Source organism: Ambystoma mexicanum, chromosome 9 (genome assembly GCF_040938575.1).
Source record: "Ambystoma mexicanum isolate Mex_15411 chromosome 9, UKY_AmexF1_1, whole genome shotgun sequence".
NCBI lineage: Eukaryota > Metazoa > Chordata > Amphibia > Caudata > Ambystomatidae > Ambystoma > Ambystoma mexicanum.
Window position 1 is genome coordinate 191,496,515 of NC_090931.1, and position 19,459 is coordinate 191,515,973.

A 19,459-nucleotide genomic window follows, 5' to 3' on the forward strand; every position below is an offset into this window, starting at 1 on the left:
CTCCATTTTCCCTAGGCCAGATTCCTCCTTTATGGAATTCATCCTGCATTTCATCCCCTTTCCTCCTTCACCCCTCTCTCCTTCATTTTCCCGCTCCTTTGTCCCCTCCACAACCACATTTTCATTTCTTTTGTATCTCTTTTGCATTTACACAATAGGTCTCCCTCGTCCTCTTTTTCTTTCACTTTCTTTCTCTTTTCCTCCCTTTCTCCTTCTCCCTCGCTCTCTTTCTCCCCTCCTTTTCCCCGTTTCTCTTTTCTCTCTCTCTCGAGCAAGACCCTCCCTAACCCTGGTGCGCCTAGTCCCCGGGTTAGTATATGTTGTTTGTTCACCCCTACTATCTAGGTATTGCCTAGCTATTCATGAGGGCCTAAAGGCGACCAACCTATTTAGCTAACCTTCCTCTGGAACTTCCTAGATGTGACACTATCTGATGGTTGATTCGGAAAGGTTATTGAGGATGTGCCTTCAAAACACCCAAACCCCTTATCACCTGCCTCTCATGCCCTGATATTCCTCTCCCTGTGACTCTCAATACCTCTACCCTCATCCAACTGTCCTCCCTACCACTTCAGCCACCTTCTGTCTCTCTTCCTATGCCTTCGTCAGTCCCTCCGATGTCTCTCTACAACCTATCTCCAATCTCCGGTGTTACTCCTTCCCTTTTTCCTGTCACTCTTCCCTTTCGACTCCAATATGGTTCTCCCCTTTCTACTCCACCCCACCTTCTACTCGGTCACCCTCCTTTCAATTTGCCACATTCCACTCACATTCTACTCTTTCACTACCACTCTCTCACCCACCTCTCGCCCTTCCTCCTTCTGGCCCCTTGATCTGCCAGCCCCTCCTCGGACCTCACTCGAACAACCCACAACTTCCTACCCTCTGCTTTATCCCCCTCTCCCCTTTCTCCCATTTGCCCTTTTCCCAGGCCAATCTTGCCTACTTAGGAGAGGTTACATATGTTAGAATACATAAAGAGGGGGATAAGCCCCGAACCTTTTTGTCTCACCTGTCCACTGTGCTGGAGTAATGGCAACCCTGAATTGTAAAGTATCCCCGTTGGTGTCAAGGAGCTGCTCTATAGCCGAGTACAGGGTAAGCGTTAACGTGCCCCCAGGTTTCATGCCGGGGAGCGGCTCTGCAGCATGTTGGAAGCAGTCCATGTTAGAGAGCTCTGCTGCAGCGGTTTGCTCACAGCGTGCGCCGTTGTCCTGTGGCAGCGCACCGTCTTCCTTGCGGCTGTGTGTAGTGTGTGCCGCAATGCATAGCTGTTCTCTCTCCTACCAATGTTTAAGCACATCTTGTGACTGCAGCGGTCTATTTGGCGGCACAGTGGGCCTTAGGTTGCAGTCCACCCCAATTGTTGATGGAGGTTTTGGCCTGCAATAAAAAGAAAGATACTGGCCAGCATCTTAATGTGAAAGTGTTGGGTGATTCACAATGGTGCTACCCAAACACATACAGGCCTTTGGGGAGGAGACCGGAACTGCGACCCTCCCAACTGCCACCTTCACACTCTGAGGTAGGACTGACTCCAGCTGGCCACCTTGGTAGGCCTCCCACCCCGGCTGAGAAGTGACCCCATCCCGTCTTGTAGGGTGCACAATTTGCACTCACCACTAGCCTTTGGCTAGTGACGTTTGACTCTTTGCGAGTAAGAATTGGTGTGCTCTCGGCAGGTGCAGAGGAGTACAGGAAGTGGGGCAGATGCTGGGGTAGGAAAATAATTCAAGTAATTAGAAAGAGAGATGGACGCGCCAGATAGCACTAGCTTTGAGACTGGATAAAAGGGGATGTTCTATTTGCCACAACAGATATTTATGCCTTTCACTATAATTTCGCTACTGTGGGATGGTGTCACAGATTAGGGACAATGTGCCATGAGCTTTTTGAGTTTGGGGAATGGGAGAAGGACAATGCAAAGAGATATTGCATAATGCACAGTGCTCTGGACCCAGGCATGCTGGCTTATTAGGCACTATGGTGCACTAAACACGCTCATAACTCACAATTTGCATACAAAACACGTGCAATACCAAACTTTAAACATTCAAACAAAAATGCAGTCCTGGGAAAGGAAAGAGTGTGTGGGGTTGGGTTTTAGAAGAGGCCCAGAGGTTGGGTGCAGAGGAGTAAAGGGAGAGGTGGGAGATGCTGGGGGCGGGGGAAAGAATACAAGTCATTTGACAGAGTGATGGGTGATCAGAATCAGAGAACCACTTATTTTGTTAGCCAATCCTGTCACTGTTACCTGTATAGAGAAATCCCTTCTTTGTTGTGTCTCCTAGTTCCTTTAGGCATTTGTCTACCATCCCACCCCCGCTTTGACCATCTTAACAGTAAATTAAGTGTTCCACCAGATTTATAGGTGCGATGTACATCATAGTCTGGAGTTCCCCACAACAGCTTCTGGGCAAGGGTCCTGCACCCTGCCAACTCCTTATTCTGACCTCTCCTATAAGCTATATTCCTCTCCCACAATGTGACCAATGTCGCTTGGCAACATCCTGCTCCCTTCCTCTGCTTCTCCTGATATCACTGTTACTACACCAGAAAACTCTCTGGAAAGCTGCCCTACCTCCTGCAGGGAGTGTGCGGGGGTGGGAGGGGGGGGGTCACTGAGGGAGCTGGAACCCACCATCTGTTCATTCGATGTGGGGGTCTGGAGTTGGTATGAGTGGTTTCCCCTGGTACCCCCACAGCACTGGGGACCTGGGGAAAGGAACCACATCACTCATGCTGCCGCCACTGCCACTTTAAGAAATCATATCCCAAATGTTGTATTAAAATCAGCTGACGTTGTAGGGCGGGATCTGTGGTGTCTGGCGCGTTTTTATAACATTCAAACGCTTACCAGAGTAGAATCGGAGACATGGTAGCCACTACAATGGAGAAAGAGCAGCAGAGCAGACGTAGATCTTGTCGGCTCCACTCTCATGGCTCGGTATTGGTGTTCGGCAAACATGCACGACTCAAACTCAGACACTGGATCTTCTTACTCTTCCTGGTATCTGCATTGGGAAGAAATATGTTCATATGACCAGAATTGTCAAAATTGAGGAACTGAATATGCTGCTATTGCAGTCCGTGAAAGCATTTAACGCCCAGTGGGAACTTTCTCTTTCCTGAAGAACTTCAAAATTTAAATCGCTCCATGCATTTAATTCTCACTTAGTTACACTAAGATATAGTACTGCTCAAAACACCAAGTAGTCCATTAAGTAGAAGAGTACACAATAGTGTCTTAGCAGGATTAAGACTTGCTTTGTGCCATGAGTCTTTTCAGAGAATTTTATGCACAGCAATCTCAGTTGCTAATTACTTGTCTGGTTCAGTTCAAAAATGAGTTCAAAAGGTAATTCTTCTGGTTTCAAAGGAGTTCATGAAGGACTAAACTCTGGTGATGTTCACTCAGAATGTAGAACAATGTTTCAGCAGTTTTGAACCCTGCCTGCAGTGCCTGCAGTACCTACAGTCGCAGCTCACAGCACGCACTTCAAATAAACAAATAGGAAATGAAAACGTCTTCCCCCAAGTCTCCGTGCAACAGAAGGAACGCGCTCTGATCAACTTTGATCCGTAGATGCAGAAATCCAGAAATTGAGGCAGAAGCTCACCTCAAATGATCCGCAGTTGTGGAAAAGGAAAGCCGACTTGGATGCCTTGAACTCGTGGCTGATCACGACGAGGATACCTGTTCCCTCTTCCGGTCTTCATATGCGGAGCCTTGAACTCTGCTGATCGCGACACAAGGTAACCTCTTCCGGTCCTCATACGCGGCCAACATAGAAGCCGCCTAACAGTGTAACGAAGGAAAACGTTATGTTACTGATTGGCCGGAAAGAAGCTTCACTGCACACAAAAAAGAAAAAACGCGCACAGTCAGAACAACTAAACCCTTAACACTCCCAATTCTAGTTATTATTCTAATCCCGTTGGCACACTAATTTGCTTTAAAATAAAACGTTCACAAACTGAAAGCTACTTAGCTTAAATGAAGTTTTTTTCTCCTTTTTCTTTCTTTTTTTTCTCCTTTTTACTTGAATCTTCTTCTCCTCCAATAAAAGGTTGTCTTCTATGGAAAACTTGACTTCTTCATGTGGAAATTCTTGCCTCGCATATAATCTTGGCCTAAAAACTCAGGAACAAAATTTTACACAATCTGCTCTCATGAAAACTAAAATGAAAGGCAGTTTAGAATGCTCACCTCTTCCCTTTGTCTTTCCATCCTTCAATCAAGAAAACTGTTTCTTTCCTCCACCTTGGCTAGGGGACCGACCAGCACTCTGAAAACAAAAGTCAAGGACCAAACCAAACTCACAAGAGATGTTATAGAAAGATATGCACAAAGAGTGAAGGTGATTTTAAATTCAGATCTAATGTGCTTGTAATCTACCCAGGGACCTGACGGGCAAATGCAGAATGGAGGACCAGCCTTTTTGATGCTCAGTCCCCGTTTAGATGAAAGCCAGCAAAATTAAGTTGGAAACACCTGCGCAAATGAAGCCATGGTGGCACACTCGATCCCCAAATAGGAAGTATTATCGTACCCAACTGCAAGTACTTACCAAAAGCCCATTCCGAGAGCAGGGAAGAAACCACTATAACTATTCACACAGGGATATTAGTGTGGGAGTTTGGAGTACTGAAGCAGCAAGTGGTGGAGTTGAGGTGTTGAGGGGGCAGGAGGCACTGGAGTGGTGGGAGGTGTGAGGAGCCAGGACTGAGACGCAGACACAAGAAGGCTCATTGTTTTGGTTACAAACTTAGATTTAGTAAAGAGAGGGGTGGAAAATGCCCCACTATGCCTATTTTAGGGGGTGTTTCTCTACCTCAACCAAAACTAATGGGTCTGTCCTTTGTCAAGATGTCCCAAAGTAAGAATATGTCCTATGTCTGAAATCCTATTCTGGCCCTCGCACTCTAAAACTAACTCTAAGGCACAAAGGATACTGGGCCTTATTACGAGGATAAAGGTAGCCTTGCTGGTTTTACCAGCAAGGTTACCTCCAAACTCGCATCCAGCTTCCGGCACCCAGGAATGGGCAATTGCCGGGCTATTCCAGCCCAGCCGTACCCCGTAATTGCTCTTTTGCGGGTGTCGGGCCCGGTACATCCCCATTCCCATTGAGCCCAACAGGGGTCAATGGGAATGGGAGGTGGTAGCACCGTTACCGTTAATAACGGTACCAGTGCTACCATCATGTTCTGCTTGTGGGTGCCGGTACGGCCACCAGGTCAGACCTGGTGGCTGCAAGGGCACCCGCAAGCAGAACTCCTAGTATGGCAGAACGGTAGCAATAGTGCCGGTAGCGATACCGGCGCCGTTGTTGCCTTACTGCCATACTTGTAATGAGGCCCATTGTTTCTTGTTTTCAAAAGTGTGCAAATGTTCCAATCCAACACAAAAGGTATAAATCCAAACCAAAAAAGTTCCAAATGGCCAATGTTCACAGTTCCAGGCGATGGCTCCCTTCCCCTAGGTTTTTTTTCCAATGTCAAAAGGTTCAAACTAAGAATATTCAAGTTTCTTAAAGTTCAAAAGGATAACTCTCTCCTTTGGATACTGCAATCCACTCCTGGGGAAATAGTTCCCTTCCCCAGGTTTCTCTTCACAATCAAAAGCAGGTTACAATCCTAAGGGTATGAGTCCTCCTTAGAATTCTCCTTTTACTGGTTCACAAATTGTGTCTGGGTCCCAGGCTCGCAGGTCACCTGGTATACTCCCCTGCCAGGTTCTTTATCAAATTTATAGCCACTTGAAGTCTCACATGTATGATTCTTCCTTGGGATTTCTTTCTACGGCAGTGTATCACACATATTGAACTGTGCCTGGTGTACTCTCCTGCCACGACTTGTATGCATTTGTTTTCAACAGTACGTATTGGTGTTTCTCACCTGCTCATATTATAATTAATGTATGTTCGGTAATTTTCATTTGTTCATTCAGCTTGTATTACAACTATTCGGTAGACCTTTTCATCATAGTTCAACATGTAATGTCTCTCTCTGGTTTTCCCTTCTTGGTCTTTCCCAAGTTTCTGTTGAGGGTCCCAAACCCCAGTCCCACTGTCCAGGGACTTCGTGACACTGCGCATCAGTCCTTCGGCATCCCACCCTTTTTCCTGGGCTCACCGGTTTTCTGTTGATGGCTTCTCAGCGTTCCCGGTTCCCACTCGGGTGTTTCTCCGCCTCCCGCAGCTCTCCCTGTTGCTGCCAGCATCTTCAGTAAGCGTCTGCACTGTGGACGGCATTCCAGCCTCTGCAGCCTTCAGGAAGCACGACTTGTTTCCTCACGCTCAGCGTCCTGCTATTCTCTCCAAAGCGCATTGCTCACTGGGTCACTCTCTCGCACCTCCTAGCTGTGTGGATTCCAGCACCGCTGGTACTTTGCTCTGCCATGAACAGGAGAACTCCATGCTCCTCTTCCAGCGTGTTTCTAAACCATGTCGGGCCAATGGTCTTTTCCCAGCGACTAGACCACTGTTCATGGTTCTCGTGGGGAGTAATCATTATCTCTCCTCGCCTCTTTTTCGTCTCGGTTGTATTGTTTCTGATGCAGTGTTGAAAAATGACATTGAACTTCATTGGTAGTAATCATCACAGCTCCATGCTTCTTACATGTCTCAGTTGTTTAATATGCTAGCCTTTAGGAAGTATTGTGGAATTCTTGAAGTAGACTTGGTAAGAAGTTCATTGCCAGAATATGCCATCAAGGCATGAGAAAGAGAGGGAACATCCTTAAAAGGGATTTGGGAATATGTGACTGATGCCGATGGCGCCATGTTATCACCCCCGAGGGTCGCCTCCCCCAAGGTGATCCTCCCTCATATAGCTGCCCGCAGGGTCAGGATCTGGAAGTGACTGCCGTCCCCTGGCTACATGAGAAGAGGCTACCCCAGGAAAAGCAGTAATTACATCATCCGATTCATCGCAGAGGTTTTGGAGGAGTGAGAAGATTTAGAGGAGGTGAGCAGATCATTGAAAGGTGAACAGCCAGGTTGAGAGAAGGAAATGTAGATGCTGGAAGAAGTGAAGGGGTAAAAGTAGAAAGCCACCAGAAGAGAGGACGCCAGAGAATATGGAAGGAAAGGTTGCAGAATGAGAGGAGAAGAAGCAGAAAGTGAGAGAGGGGGTCATTGAGAAGTCCCATGGAGACATAGGGAAAGTGCCAAACAAGGAGCAAGACAACACAACCTATCTGTTATCTTGAGGAAGTGGGAGGAGGAACAAGCATGTGGCAAAACTTTGAGGAAGTTACAGCCAGCTCAAATATTAGAGACTAGAATAGAAATAAATATCAGGGGTTGGTACACGTCAAGAATGAGATTCAATAACCGGTCTCTGTCAGGTCACCAACAATACATTATCCAGCATTCCTGCATGCCAATAGTCAATGGGAACAGTACAGCTTCTGGAAACTAGGTCTAGCAACACACCCTCAGGCAGGAGTGACGATCGACTTGGTGATGAGGGAAGTAAGACCAGGCTGAATGGTCATAGGTTTAGTATTATATGGTATGTAGATGAAACTAAACCCAATCGTAGGTCAGGAGGGTTTCCTGGTACTTCTTACCTCCTGGGAGAACCCGTGGGACCTGCCCACTAAGACCCTAGAGCTGCAACAGGAGTAACGGACATCTATGGAACAGTATCCACAAAGTGTTTTCAGGGGGGTAGGCCACTCATCATTCAACAGAGCACTCTGTGCCAGAGCCTCTACGTGAAAAAGGATAGAGCCTGCGAGTCTTGGAAAGCTAATGTTACTTTGCCACTGTGACCTCTTTAGATTGACCAACATTTCGACATGGTCCTGAATAAAACGCTGGAAATTAATCCCCGAGTTCCATCCTTCTGTGGAATCCACTTGGCTTTGTGCCATACAACACTTTCCATCATCATTTATCATGCAATACAATTCCTGGTGGCTTCTATATGGGCCCCTCCCCTTGGGATATGACTGCAGGGTGAGACACCAAAGGGGTGACTTGGGCAACTCTGAGCGATCCTGCATATGCCACATCTGGGGGTCGCACCGCAAAGCTGGTGGCCTCCCTGAGAAAGCACCTTGTTCTAGACCTGTAGCATCTGCTGCTATTCAAGCACTGGGACACAGCACTAGCAGTACAACTCGGTGTTACTCTCCAGCACCCCTGTTATTTTGTTACCTGTATCCACACACAGCCCTGCCAATACACCAGACTCAATTCTAACCTCATTTGCAGCACCCTCCCATCGCCCCTGTACCAAGACCCACTCCCTGCTCTTACAATTTATCTCTAGAACCCTCTGGTTGTTAAAGGTACTTTTTAAGGCACACTCTTACCTGAAGCACTGCAGATATGGCAATCATGAGTAGCTATCTACTCCTGCATATTCTGGTGGTTGTATACATGGTTATTTTATCCCATTCTGGAGGAACTTGTGATGCACTGAGTGTTTATGGCCTTAACTCCTGTGGGCCTTAAAGCCGGAGCAGTAGCACACTATGCCCATCGGTTTTGTGGTATGGAATGACTTCAGTGCCCATTTTGAGAAAACAAAGGGTGTCTCGCCTGCTCGTCCTTGGGGGACTTGTCATCCAGGTGGCCAGGACATGGCCATCGTTTTTAGATCCAGTCCCTGGGAGTGGACCAATGCGGGAGGATCACCTGGGTGAGGGGTCTTCAGGAAGTGGGGGTGAGGCAGCCGATGGTGAGACAAGGTATTCCCCCCTATTTTGTTTATCTGAATCATCCTATTTTCTTTTTTTTTTTAGGATTCTCTGAGGTCGCAAATCTCTTTTCCCCCCCCCCCCACTCCCTCTTTACACAAACACTGCGCTGAGGAAGAGGGTGACTGAAAGTAACAACATTAACTTTCACACATCGTACTGGACATGTCCCCCCTAATCGGGCCAGGCAAAGTCAGGCACTTGATTCTAAGTGCAAACACCTGATACCAATTGCCTCCTCATACAGATAAAAAGCACAACCTAGAGACACACTCGGAGCAAGGCAGAACACGAGAACGAGCAGGGCTTCCGGGAGAAAGGCAAACCTACTGGAGCAGAGTGACGGACCAAAGGATGAGAGCAGCAGGTCGAAAACCCCAAGAGTTCCCTACTGGAGGTCGGTGCCTCCGACAGGCTGCCAAAAACACGTCGAGAAGGCCAGATCCCACAAGTGATGGCTGCATTGTGTTGCAAGGATGCCAGCAACCATCCCTGGTGAATGGCCGAGTTGGGGAGGCGAGGCCAAGCCTTTGGTACTAACCGTGACACATGAATTGGAAATCGCTAAACCATGAAAGAGACTCACACAGCCGGTGAGTTGGCAAGCGACCGGTGTGTGTTAAAATTTGAAGTAGCAATATTGTATTGCAAGTGAAGGTTGCACATATGTGGATGAGACGGGAGGAAAGGCAGACCTGTGAATGAACTTTGAAGTAAGGACAGCTGTAAACTCAGCGATACTAACTAACCTAGTGGTCTGTCTAAAGGAAGTAGCCCACTCGAAAGTCTCAGTGAAAGGTACATTGTTTGAAGCGATAAAACAAATGAACAGCAAAAGTGAAGTAAACAAGATGAACTCCTAGAGAAGGGGAGAGTGAAAGTTAAACCGTGAACTATGAGTCGAAGTAGTCCTACGGTGGTCTGTAAAGAAAGCCACGCTAGCTCGAAAGTCTTCGACATCCGAAAGTTGTTCCGAGCCCGACAGAGGGAGACCCGAAATATAATAAGCTTGGAGAAGGGAGCCCCCTTGCAAGTTTGTGTTGAACTTTGTCGTGAGAGGTTTGTGCCCGACAGAGGGGGACCTTTGAACTTTTTGTTGAAACATTACTTTGGAAGTCAGGAAAAGAGACTTTAACGTGGAAGGCCAGGTGGGCCTCAATCGTTTTGGAAATGTTTATTGTGTTGGAAACCGAGCCAGAATGTGTCATCCTGCCTAGAAGGACAGCCTTATTTTCCGAGGTCTAATGGCTGGTTCACCCACATTTATTCTTTTGAACACTGGTCTTCCTTTACATACATTTCTCCTTTATAGACTTTTTGTTCAACATATGGGGCAGGCATTAGGTTCTGTTAGCATTTGCCATTTTGATTTGATGGACTCCACTAGGACTGCGTTCTTTATTATTTGATGGTCAAGACTACTCCCATCCTAGTTATAGGGCAAAGTAGGAGTTTCTCCAGCCCCAACAACTTCAATAAAGATTTTACAAATTGTACCCATTGTGTCAGTGTCATACTTGTGATACAATGCCTTCCCTACACCATCTCCAGACCTTCTGAGGTTAGGCTGCACAGCACTGCCCCCTCTCATTCTGGCTGTGGCTCCCTTTAGCAACTTTGTGCCCAATGCTTGGTTAGCTGCAACTGCTACTCCTGCATGAGGACTAATGCAGCCTTGTATCGATTTGGCCTGTATGCGCTACCAAAGCTGGTGAACTCCCTATTCAATGACTGTTTCTGCAGTGAGCAGGTTTCAAATTTGTACTCACAGCTGACAACCCCTCTATAGGCTGGACATCACTGCCTGCACCATTGCCAGTTTACACATCATGGTTTCTGTAACCTTACATGTCCCATAGCTATGGCTTGTTAACAGTATATAGAATGGGTGAGTCGAGCCATTTCATATTTAGGGAATACTTTATGGAAGGGATGAGCTAATCTTGTTCTTGACATGTGAACACTGTATAGGTTGGATGAGCTGGTCTGGTACTTGGATGGTGCACAATGTATGTGTCTTGAGCAGTTCTCGTTCCCAACTGGTGAACAGTTTATGGGTCAAGTGAACGGGTCACATTCTTGGCTGGTGAATATTGTATGGGTTGACTGTGTGGCTTTCTTTCAAGCTTGATAAACAATGTATTGGTTGGACGAATTGGTCTTGTTCATGGTTGATGAACATTATGTGTTGCATAAATCTGTTTGTGCCATGGCTGCTGATCTCTGAATTTGCTGGATGACCCTGTCTTTGCTGTGACTGGTGACAGAGGTTTGTTTGGATAAGCCGGATTCTGCAATCTATGGTGAAAACGATTGGAGATGATCAATCTGGCCCTCCATGGCTATTGAACACTATATGGGTTGAATGACTTGCTCTCCTGCATGTCTGGTGAACACAATATTGGTTGGATGGTGCCATGTTTGGTTAGTGCTTTTTGAGTTGGATGAGATTTCTGCCATTGCTGGTGAACACTTTATGTATCAGATGAACTTTTGTGTGCCATGACTGCTGAGCATGGACATGGCTGGGTACAATGTTTTCTGCTGTGTCGACCAGTGTATCAATTGCATTAGCTGCCATCTACCATGGATAGTAAATATTGTATCAGTTGTGTATACTATCTTCTGCAAAGTGATGAAGACTATATGGGTTGGTCAATCTGCCTGGTCTATGCATGCATGGCTCATATGCACTGTATTAGTTGAACAAGTTGATCTATGCCATCAATTCCAAAAGTTTTTTTTTTTTATAACTAAGATCCCTTGTTGCTTTTGTGCCCCCTCAGTTCCAGCCATGATCACCTCCCATCCCAACACCACCATTGCCATCAAAGGCCAGATGAAGGAACTGAACTGCACAGCCCGCGGTGAGCGACCCATCATCATCCGATGGGAGAAAGGTGACACTGTCATCGACCCAGACCGCAACATGAGATATGCCATCTCCACCAAGGATAACAGTGATGAGGTCATCTCTACGCTGAAGGTGAGTGTCTTCAGGTGTAGCATTTTAGTAGTGGAGGGGGTGGGTAAGGGAACACCTTGCAGGGTCAATTACACTGGTAGATGTACCTACCCTATAAACCATTTTATTTTAGAAAGGCTGCATTCATTGCAAAGTGAAGAATGTCAAAGGTGGACTCTTCTGTTGGCAGTGGCCCTAGGAAGTGACCCTATTCATTATAGTGTGCTATACCCCATTGGTAACTAATGGTAACTAATTATTGGGGTCTTTATGGGCATGTTAAATGCTGTTACATAATAGACTATAGATAAGTTATATTGTAAAGGTAGAACTGGAAAAAAGATATTGCAGTTTATAATACGGGGCGAGATAAACAAGGTACAGGTTGAACGTTATCACATCGAATAAAGAAATGTCCATAAACACATGCATAAAGTATACCACGGTGTATCGTTTAAAGAGAGTTGGGTGAAAAAAGTAGCTCAATAAACAGCACCAACTACTCCACACAGCTACAGAAAGTACAAGCATTCAATCCCAGAAATAGAAACAAATGTTGGAATGTTTATCTGCAGCCCACTTGATTTCTTGTTGATACAAGAACATATGTTTAAATATGTTTAAAATATGTTTAAATATGACAATATGGCAATACAGTACAGGTGCAAAATGCTACTGATCAGGAGGCATGTGAGCACTTTGACACTTTAAATGGTTCATATTATGCATTTAGCAACACATGGTAGAATGACCATTTGTTGTTTTCTCCTTCTTCTTAGATGATGTGGATTTACATTGAAAGTTTTGCATCCGGTAGTTGCAGCCCACTTGGGCGGGATTTGCTGAATTCTGATACAAGAATATTTGTAAAGTGCATTGTTATCTGCATTGCAGTCGGTTTTGTCTCCCCACTCGGGCACCATTTTTGGGATTATTTTTTGTTGAGACAGGCTTTGTGCTGTTGCGAGTCTCTTGGTTTTAAAAAGGTTACAGTGGGCAGAACCGCGGCTGTGCAGGATGCACTGCATCGGTTGAAATTCTAATAGAGATATTATCTTTTTGGGCTATATTGAAGCTAAATACACAAATTTACAAATAAAAACAGAATGCTTGAACTACGGTATATAAACACCAATATTGAAAAACATAGAATGTGCTAATTTGAGCCTAACCCATATGTGTGTGACTAGCTCAAAATGGCGGCTCTATTCTACTTCATTGGAGACACACACACCTATAGGTCACATGACCAGAATGATTTTGAATTCTGTTTCCTGTTTGTGCAAGTTAAAAACAGCCCCTGAGCCTTGGGCTGCAAAACTGGCCTGGCGAAGTCCCAGCGAAGGGATGGAATGCATGGCACTACTACAGTGGCTTTGACACTTGTAGCCAGTTCTGTAAATCCATGCTGGCTTTTATTATTTTAAAAGATGTTTTATCTTAAATAAAATGTTTTAGCACTATTTCTGGGATTCAGTGCTTGTACTTTGTGTAGCTGTGTGGAGTAGCTGGTGATGTTTATCGAGCTACTTTCTTCACCCAACACAGCAGTTTATATATATATATATGTATATATATATATATCAATGAATAAACGTTGTTAAAGGGACGTTATGGTTACAAGTAAAACCGAAAACCCCCTAAAATACGCCACTTATGGTAGGATAAGCAACCACCACCGTGCACTGCTAAGACTAATACCCATGACATCAAAGGTGACATCACAAATGTCATCCATGACATCACTGATGACATCGCATGTCTGGCTACCCTTTCTTTGTAGTTCACTAACATATCTAGGGCAGGTGGTTTTCTTCAGTGACAGTCAGGAAGTAAAAATACAAAAGGTACTATGTTTGTACACCTTACTCTTCTCATATGTACTTACACTACTTTCCTTAGAACCCACTCACATCATACAATACATATACATTGGGGAAGAAGCAGCCTTGAGACACAGCAATCATGTCTGTGCATGAACTGAAGTACTTGGGTTACAAACGCTTTCTGGTAATGCTGGTGGTTTTTTGCTTATTTTACTTTCCCTGTATTTGCTCATATTTGTATGCACTGTGGTCTCTTTATGTTTTGTTTGTAGTACTACAATTATGAAGTAAGGGAGGCATGGTACTTAGTACACGTGTCACTGTGCACAAAACTCTGAAACAAAAGGATTCATCTTTTTACTATGCAACATAGTGAGGTTTTGAATATTGCAGCTCTATGGCGCATGATGCACAGAATGCCTACATTTGTATAGGAGTTTGTTCATGTACCGGAATGAAATGAGTAACACAATGGTGTTTATAGCAAAGCATCACAACTATTTGGCACATGATACTTCTTCCAATGATTTTTTGACATTTTTATGCCAACATTATAATGACAGTATCTTGTAGAGGCTGTGCATAAAAATTAAATGCACATGTGATGTCATTAATTACATTTGTGATGTCATCTTTGATGTCATGGGTATCAGTCTTAGCAGTGCACGGTGTTGGCGGGTTATGGTTGCTTAGCCTACCATAACTGGCAAATTTCAGAGGGGTTTCGGTTTTACTTGTAACTCCCTTTAACAACGTTTTTTCACTGAATTTGAGAGGTTTTTTGTAGCTCAGCTTAAAGGGACGTTGTGGTTAACAATGTTTTTTGTTAGTGAATTTCATAGGTTTTTAGTAGACTACAGTAACCGGAACATTGCTTTAGCATAGTGTTGGCAGTAAAGGTAATATGTTTGCAGTACCGCACCTTCACCATAACGTCCCCTTAAGATTGTTTTGTCAGTGATAGCTTGTCTGTCGTCCTCATGAACTTGTGGAAAGCCCAAATACCCTGGTGTATGTATACATTTGTGCTACCCATTCCCTTGCCGAATAGTGTCAGTTTATCCGACAAATGAAAGGTTTGCATGTTAAGTGTTGGTGAAACTGTGTGTTGTGTTTATTTTTGTGATAACATAGCATGGTGATTCTGTGTCGCAAATTAGTAGCTGAGATAGCTGCAGGTAAGCAACGTGGAGGTTTCCTATGCAGACTGCACCTGACCGGCGTATCTGGAATCACAATGCAGGTATCCGTAGGACTGCAGTACTGGCCGCATGGCCGCAAGTGCAGAAGCACTTTCAATTGCTTGTGGGAACGCACGTCTATCCATTGTAAACTATGTCCATACCTAGGGCATCCTCAGTGTACTGGTAAGAACCCCCCTGTCGCGAGTCCTACGGATTCATACGGTAGGCTACCGCATTTCAAGTACTCCGCACAACTATGTGGGTTGCTCTGCAAACCTACCAATTTGTCCCTGCACCATGCCTGCCTGTATGAGGCCTACTTGAAAACAAGTAATAGCAACCTCGAGTGTACGCTGGGCGTGCTAAATGTCACAATAGTTTGATGTGCTGCTTGCCTTTCCATGACCCGTGAAACAGACACACTGTGTCTGCACTGAGCACTGTGCCGGAGAGTGTGAAGGGTTCGCCTGCGGGTCGTACAGGTGGAGATAACATTTAACAGCAGGTGTGACAGTTTGTAGTGAATCTGCAAAATGGCAAATCTGTTGCTGCTTGGTCACCAACATAATAGTGCATGTTTGTAACAGAAGTACGTAAACAGCACATTCTTCAGAGAGCAAACAATATTACTGTTGCTTAAAACAGTAATGTAGCTGCATGGGTCGCACTTAAGAATTAGCAACCTCCTGGACGTATTGAAGCTGCGTTTCTCCTTGTTGGAAGCATTCTTCTATTTCATAATTCAGTTTTATCCGTGCATCCTAGTCCTACGGCTAATGGCGTACCATTAAATGTCTGTACTGCATGCAACGAGAACAGCACATACTTTGGTTGAATAGAACCCTTCCGACCTCTGGCTGGTGACAACAATAATTGGAATAGTCCCATACTATTTGTGGTGGAATACATGAGAAAAGCACCTTGGTAGTGGGAAAAATGTGCCTCTCTGCTTTCATCAACTTCTTGAGTTGTCGGTACACACGGGAACAAGGCGTGGAACCCAAATGGAACGTTCCATAATGCACGACCACAGCATACAAAGATGCCAAAGTGCCCACTTGTCGATATTCTCCAGTGAGACTGCCGAAATTGCGCACATCACCACAGCACCACAAAGCGTCCCCTGCTTGCAAATCGAAATCACAATGAAAGCCTTTTTCTACAGCATATCTTCAACAAACTCCTCAGTGACTACCAACACAATGCGTCTGTCCATCTCTGCCCGCCACCCTCACTGCAAGAGTAATAGAACAAAATGTTGCCGCCTTTTCCCGTGAATCACATCCCGAGCACCGGATAGGACAAATCCCACCGTCGAGAAGAGCACAATGTGGCACGTGCGCTTTCCCAAAAACCGCTAAAGCCACGCCCCAGCAACGCAGGAGTAGTCCCTCTTCCCTTTCCACTACTGTTGCTCCACCACTACCTCATTGGCTACTATTCAATAGTGAGACACACATCCACCAATCGCATCCAAGCCGTCCCCTACAAAATTCCATAAAAGTATGCCCGATTTCTCCATCCGCATACATCCACATGCCCACCAACAATGTGGAACGTGTAATCCTGACATTACAGCGGAATCCACTACCTTTTCTTGATATTGAGGGGTGTAAGGGGGGTGGGGGAAGCAGTTTCAAGCACGTTAGGGGATTGGATCTTCCAGCGTGGCTGCGACAATGGCTCTTTTTTGTGCTTGGGAGCAACTTTTTTTTTCTCTTTATAACCGTTTGTTTACCTCTCGTCACATTTTTACCAAATTCTGCTTAATTCTTCTTGCCCAGTGTAAAAGAAAACAGCATTGCCAATCGCGCTCAAATAAATGCCATTTCTACGAAACCACTGGATATTTTGCGCCCTCATGATCTCATAGTGGGTGGCAAACATCTCAGCAGTCTACATACATTTGCACATTCTTCTGTTTACAACACACCTTCCGACCTGTGGCTGTGGACAAATTACACTGGCATCGTTCCATACTCATGGAGTTATGCATGAGTGTCAGGTCCCTGGGTAACAGGAGGTGTCAGGTTAGGCATCATTAATTGTCAAGAGGTTAGTAGTGGTTAAGGAGGTTCATTTCCTTAATCTGATCATCCATTCAGCCAGCAACTATTGTCCCAACTCATGATGGAGAACTTCCTGTTCAACAGTGATTGGCCAGTGACTATTGTGATGTTGTTTGGAACCTCTGGAGAGGTTCTAAACTGCCTTTCATTAAGATCAGCTCAGGAATGGTCACAGCACTCAAGAGCTCCAGAGTTAAACAAGTAATCTGAGAGAAGAAAGCTCATCTCATTCAAGTCAAATATTCTACTAGAGTCAGGAACCAAATTTCAGATAAGTGACAGTAATAAAAGATCAAAGTTGGTTTAACAAGATGGAAATGTTTTTTTTAAACTTAAAAGGAAACTGGTGAAATCTCCAAGAACTGTGTAGATATAACAAACTCAAGAAAAGTAAAAGAATTAATTCTAAAAGTTATGTTAAGAGTTGTTTTGAACTTGTAATATTAAGTAAATGGGTCAGTAAAATATTGTGCGCGTGAATCCATATCAACTGCTGAAGTAACGTGTGAATGTTTACTAGAAGACGTTTCGTTTTCATTACGCGTCGAGAGTTTCCTCGCGTATAAGGAAAGCACCTTGCAGCGTGTCTTGCATGCCGGCTATTATATGCAGAAGTAACGTCGTGAGGCCTCAGTAAATGGTGTGGCGTAGTTTTATTTCTGAAGCGATGACGAGCGGTAAGTCAGCTGTTTATCTTCTGCGCTGGGCTTTTCGAATGCGCATTGTGAGAAAAGCAGCCTGGGGCATTTTCCCATGCGGTGAGTAATTGAAAACGCACTGACGCGCGAGTGAGTGTTAAGTAATTTTTTTCTTGCGGCACGACCACAGAAGGTACGTGAGAATGCGTACATTTTTAGAGACATTTTACCCGGTGGCGAGTTTTGGATAAAATAAGCGCACGTTAGTTATATTGTCATTTTAAAAGAAAAAGTGAAAAGCAAAAGGCAAAGGTTGTTAGAATTTTATGGCAATTCATTAAGCATTAAGAAACAACCAAGGCAGCAAGAGGAAGTATGAAGTCAAAGCAAGGAAATACAGAACTCTACTTGAACTCAAAAGAAGTCTTGTATTTTTTGTAATATAGTAGCAAGTTAACAAGTTTTAAGATTTAGTAGAATTTGAGAGAAGTTATTTTTTGAACATTTCTTTAAAAAAAAATCTTAAGACAGCTTTTTAAAGACTCAATAAGAAAGATGAGGAAGAATTCCAAGTTTCACAATTGTTACGTTAAGACTTTTCATTGGTATTTGAACAATCTGTCTGATGATGAGAAGAGAAAGTCACTATGTTTAAGTACAGCACCCCAGCAGTGAAAACAATTACAAGTGGCAGTAAAAACATAAGAAACTCACTAGTGCCAATAAGCCTCTAAGCTAAGGGCAGAGGTAGTCAGGTAACTGATGGTTTTTTAAGAGGAAAATGTATAAGTTTGTATAGATTTATTATTGCATGTTAATCAGAGATGTGTTGTCTGCAGGTAATCCAGTGTTTCCAGAAGTAAGGAGACCAGGGGTATCCTTACCGTTTGTTTTGTTCTCCAATTCCCCCTTACCCCCGATTTAGCCAATCAAGCAGTTGTTCAGTTGACTGTTGGGTATACTGGATTGGAGGCTAGGGTGGGCTTATGTCTGCTCCTGCAGGAATTTCAGCGCTGGGACCTGATAATGAGTAGATGACCTTGGCAGTTGGAAAAATCTGCATCACTGCGTTCAGCAACCTCTTCAGGTAACGGATTAAACGTCCACACGACATGTAACCCAAATGTAGACTTCCATTGCGCACCACGACAAAATCAACGTTTGTGACGGAGGCCACATATCTGCAAAGGCGAACCAATTCGCCGAAACTGCCCTCATACTGACAGCCCCATAGAGCGTCCACTCCTTCCGACCCGAAATTACCAGCAACGCCACTTTGCACACAACACCGGTGCAAATGATGCAGATAGGTATCACCGACGATGAGCACTGTGTGTCTCTCCATCTCCACCATCCTCATGACACAGTAGTGGCCAACAAAGATACCTCCCCTTCCTATCAACCACACCCTAAACACCTGATTGCCTAATTCCCACAGCTCAATGTCCATGCCCACCATGCTCATAATGGCAGGATGTGGCACGTGCGCTTTCGCAAGTACAGCTTGGGCCACGCCCCAGTAAATGAGACACAATACTTTTTCTTTTTCCACTGGCATTTTTCCACCACTCCCTCATTGGGTGCTGTGAAAGTTTCGCACACGCATGCACCAACCACATACAAAAGCTCTGCATTGCACACTAGCATTTCAGTACATCATTCTATATTTTACCCTTCAACACTCTCAATACACGTCGTGTTTGCTTCCAAAGCACCTCCACCAGAACCTTCTGCTAAACCATCCACGATTTCAGCATCCACAAAGATCATGAGCTGCACCCAGCACACATTTGCCCATGCACACATCAGTATAGGCCTTGTCCACACCAAACACAGCACTATGGATCCATGCATGCAACCATGTGTGCAGCTAACATTATCCACAAACGTAACATACGCAGCGACACTACCACCCAACTCCCCCACACCATAACACATCCATCCATCCAAAACATATCACTGTTGGCAGAATCCACAAACCTACCACAGCTTCCGCCACCCCTACCCCCTGGCATTCACAAACTATTGTCACTGCCAACCTACCCACACCATCTTCACAAC

At 44.9% G+C, this 19,459-nt stretch overlaps 1 protein-coding gene across 1 annotated transcript in view; it reads left to right on the forward strand.

The window, feature by feature from the left end:
• The window catches only part of DSCAML1 (DS cell adhesion molecule like 1), an 866,449-nt gene that overhangs the window by 593,098 nt on the left and 253,892 nt on the right, over nt 1-19,459 (forward strand). The window contains exon 12 of the mRNA XM_069614463.1: nt 11,503-11,702. Within this exon, the coding sequence (XP_069470564.1) occupies nt 11,503-11,702 (200 nt within the window). The remainder of the gene's footprint in view (nt 1-11,502; nt 11,703-19,459) is intronic.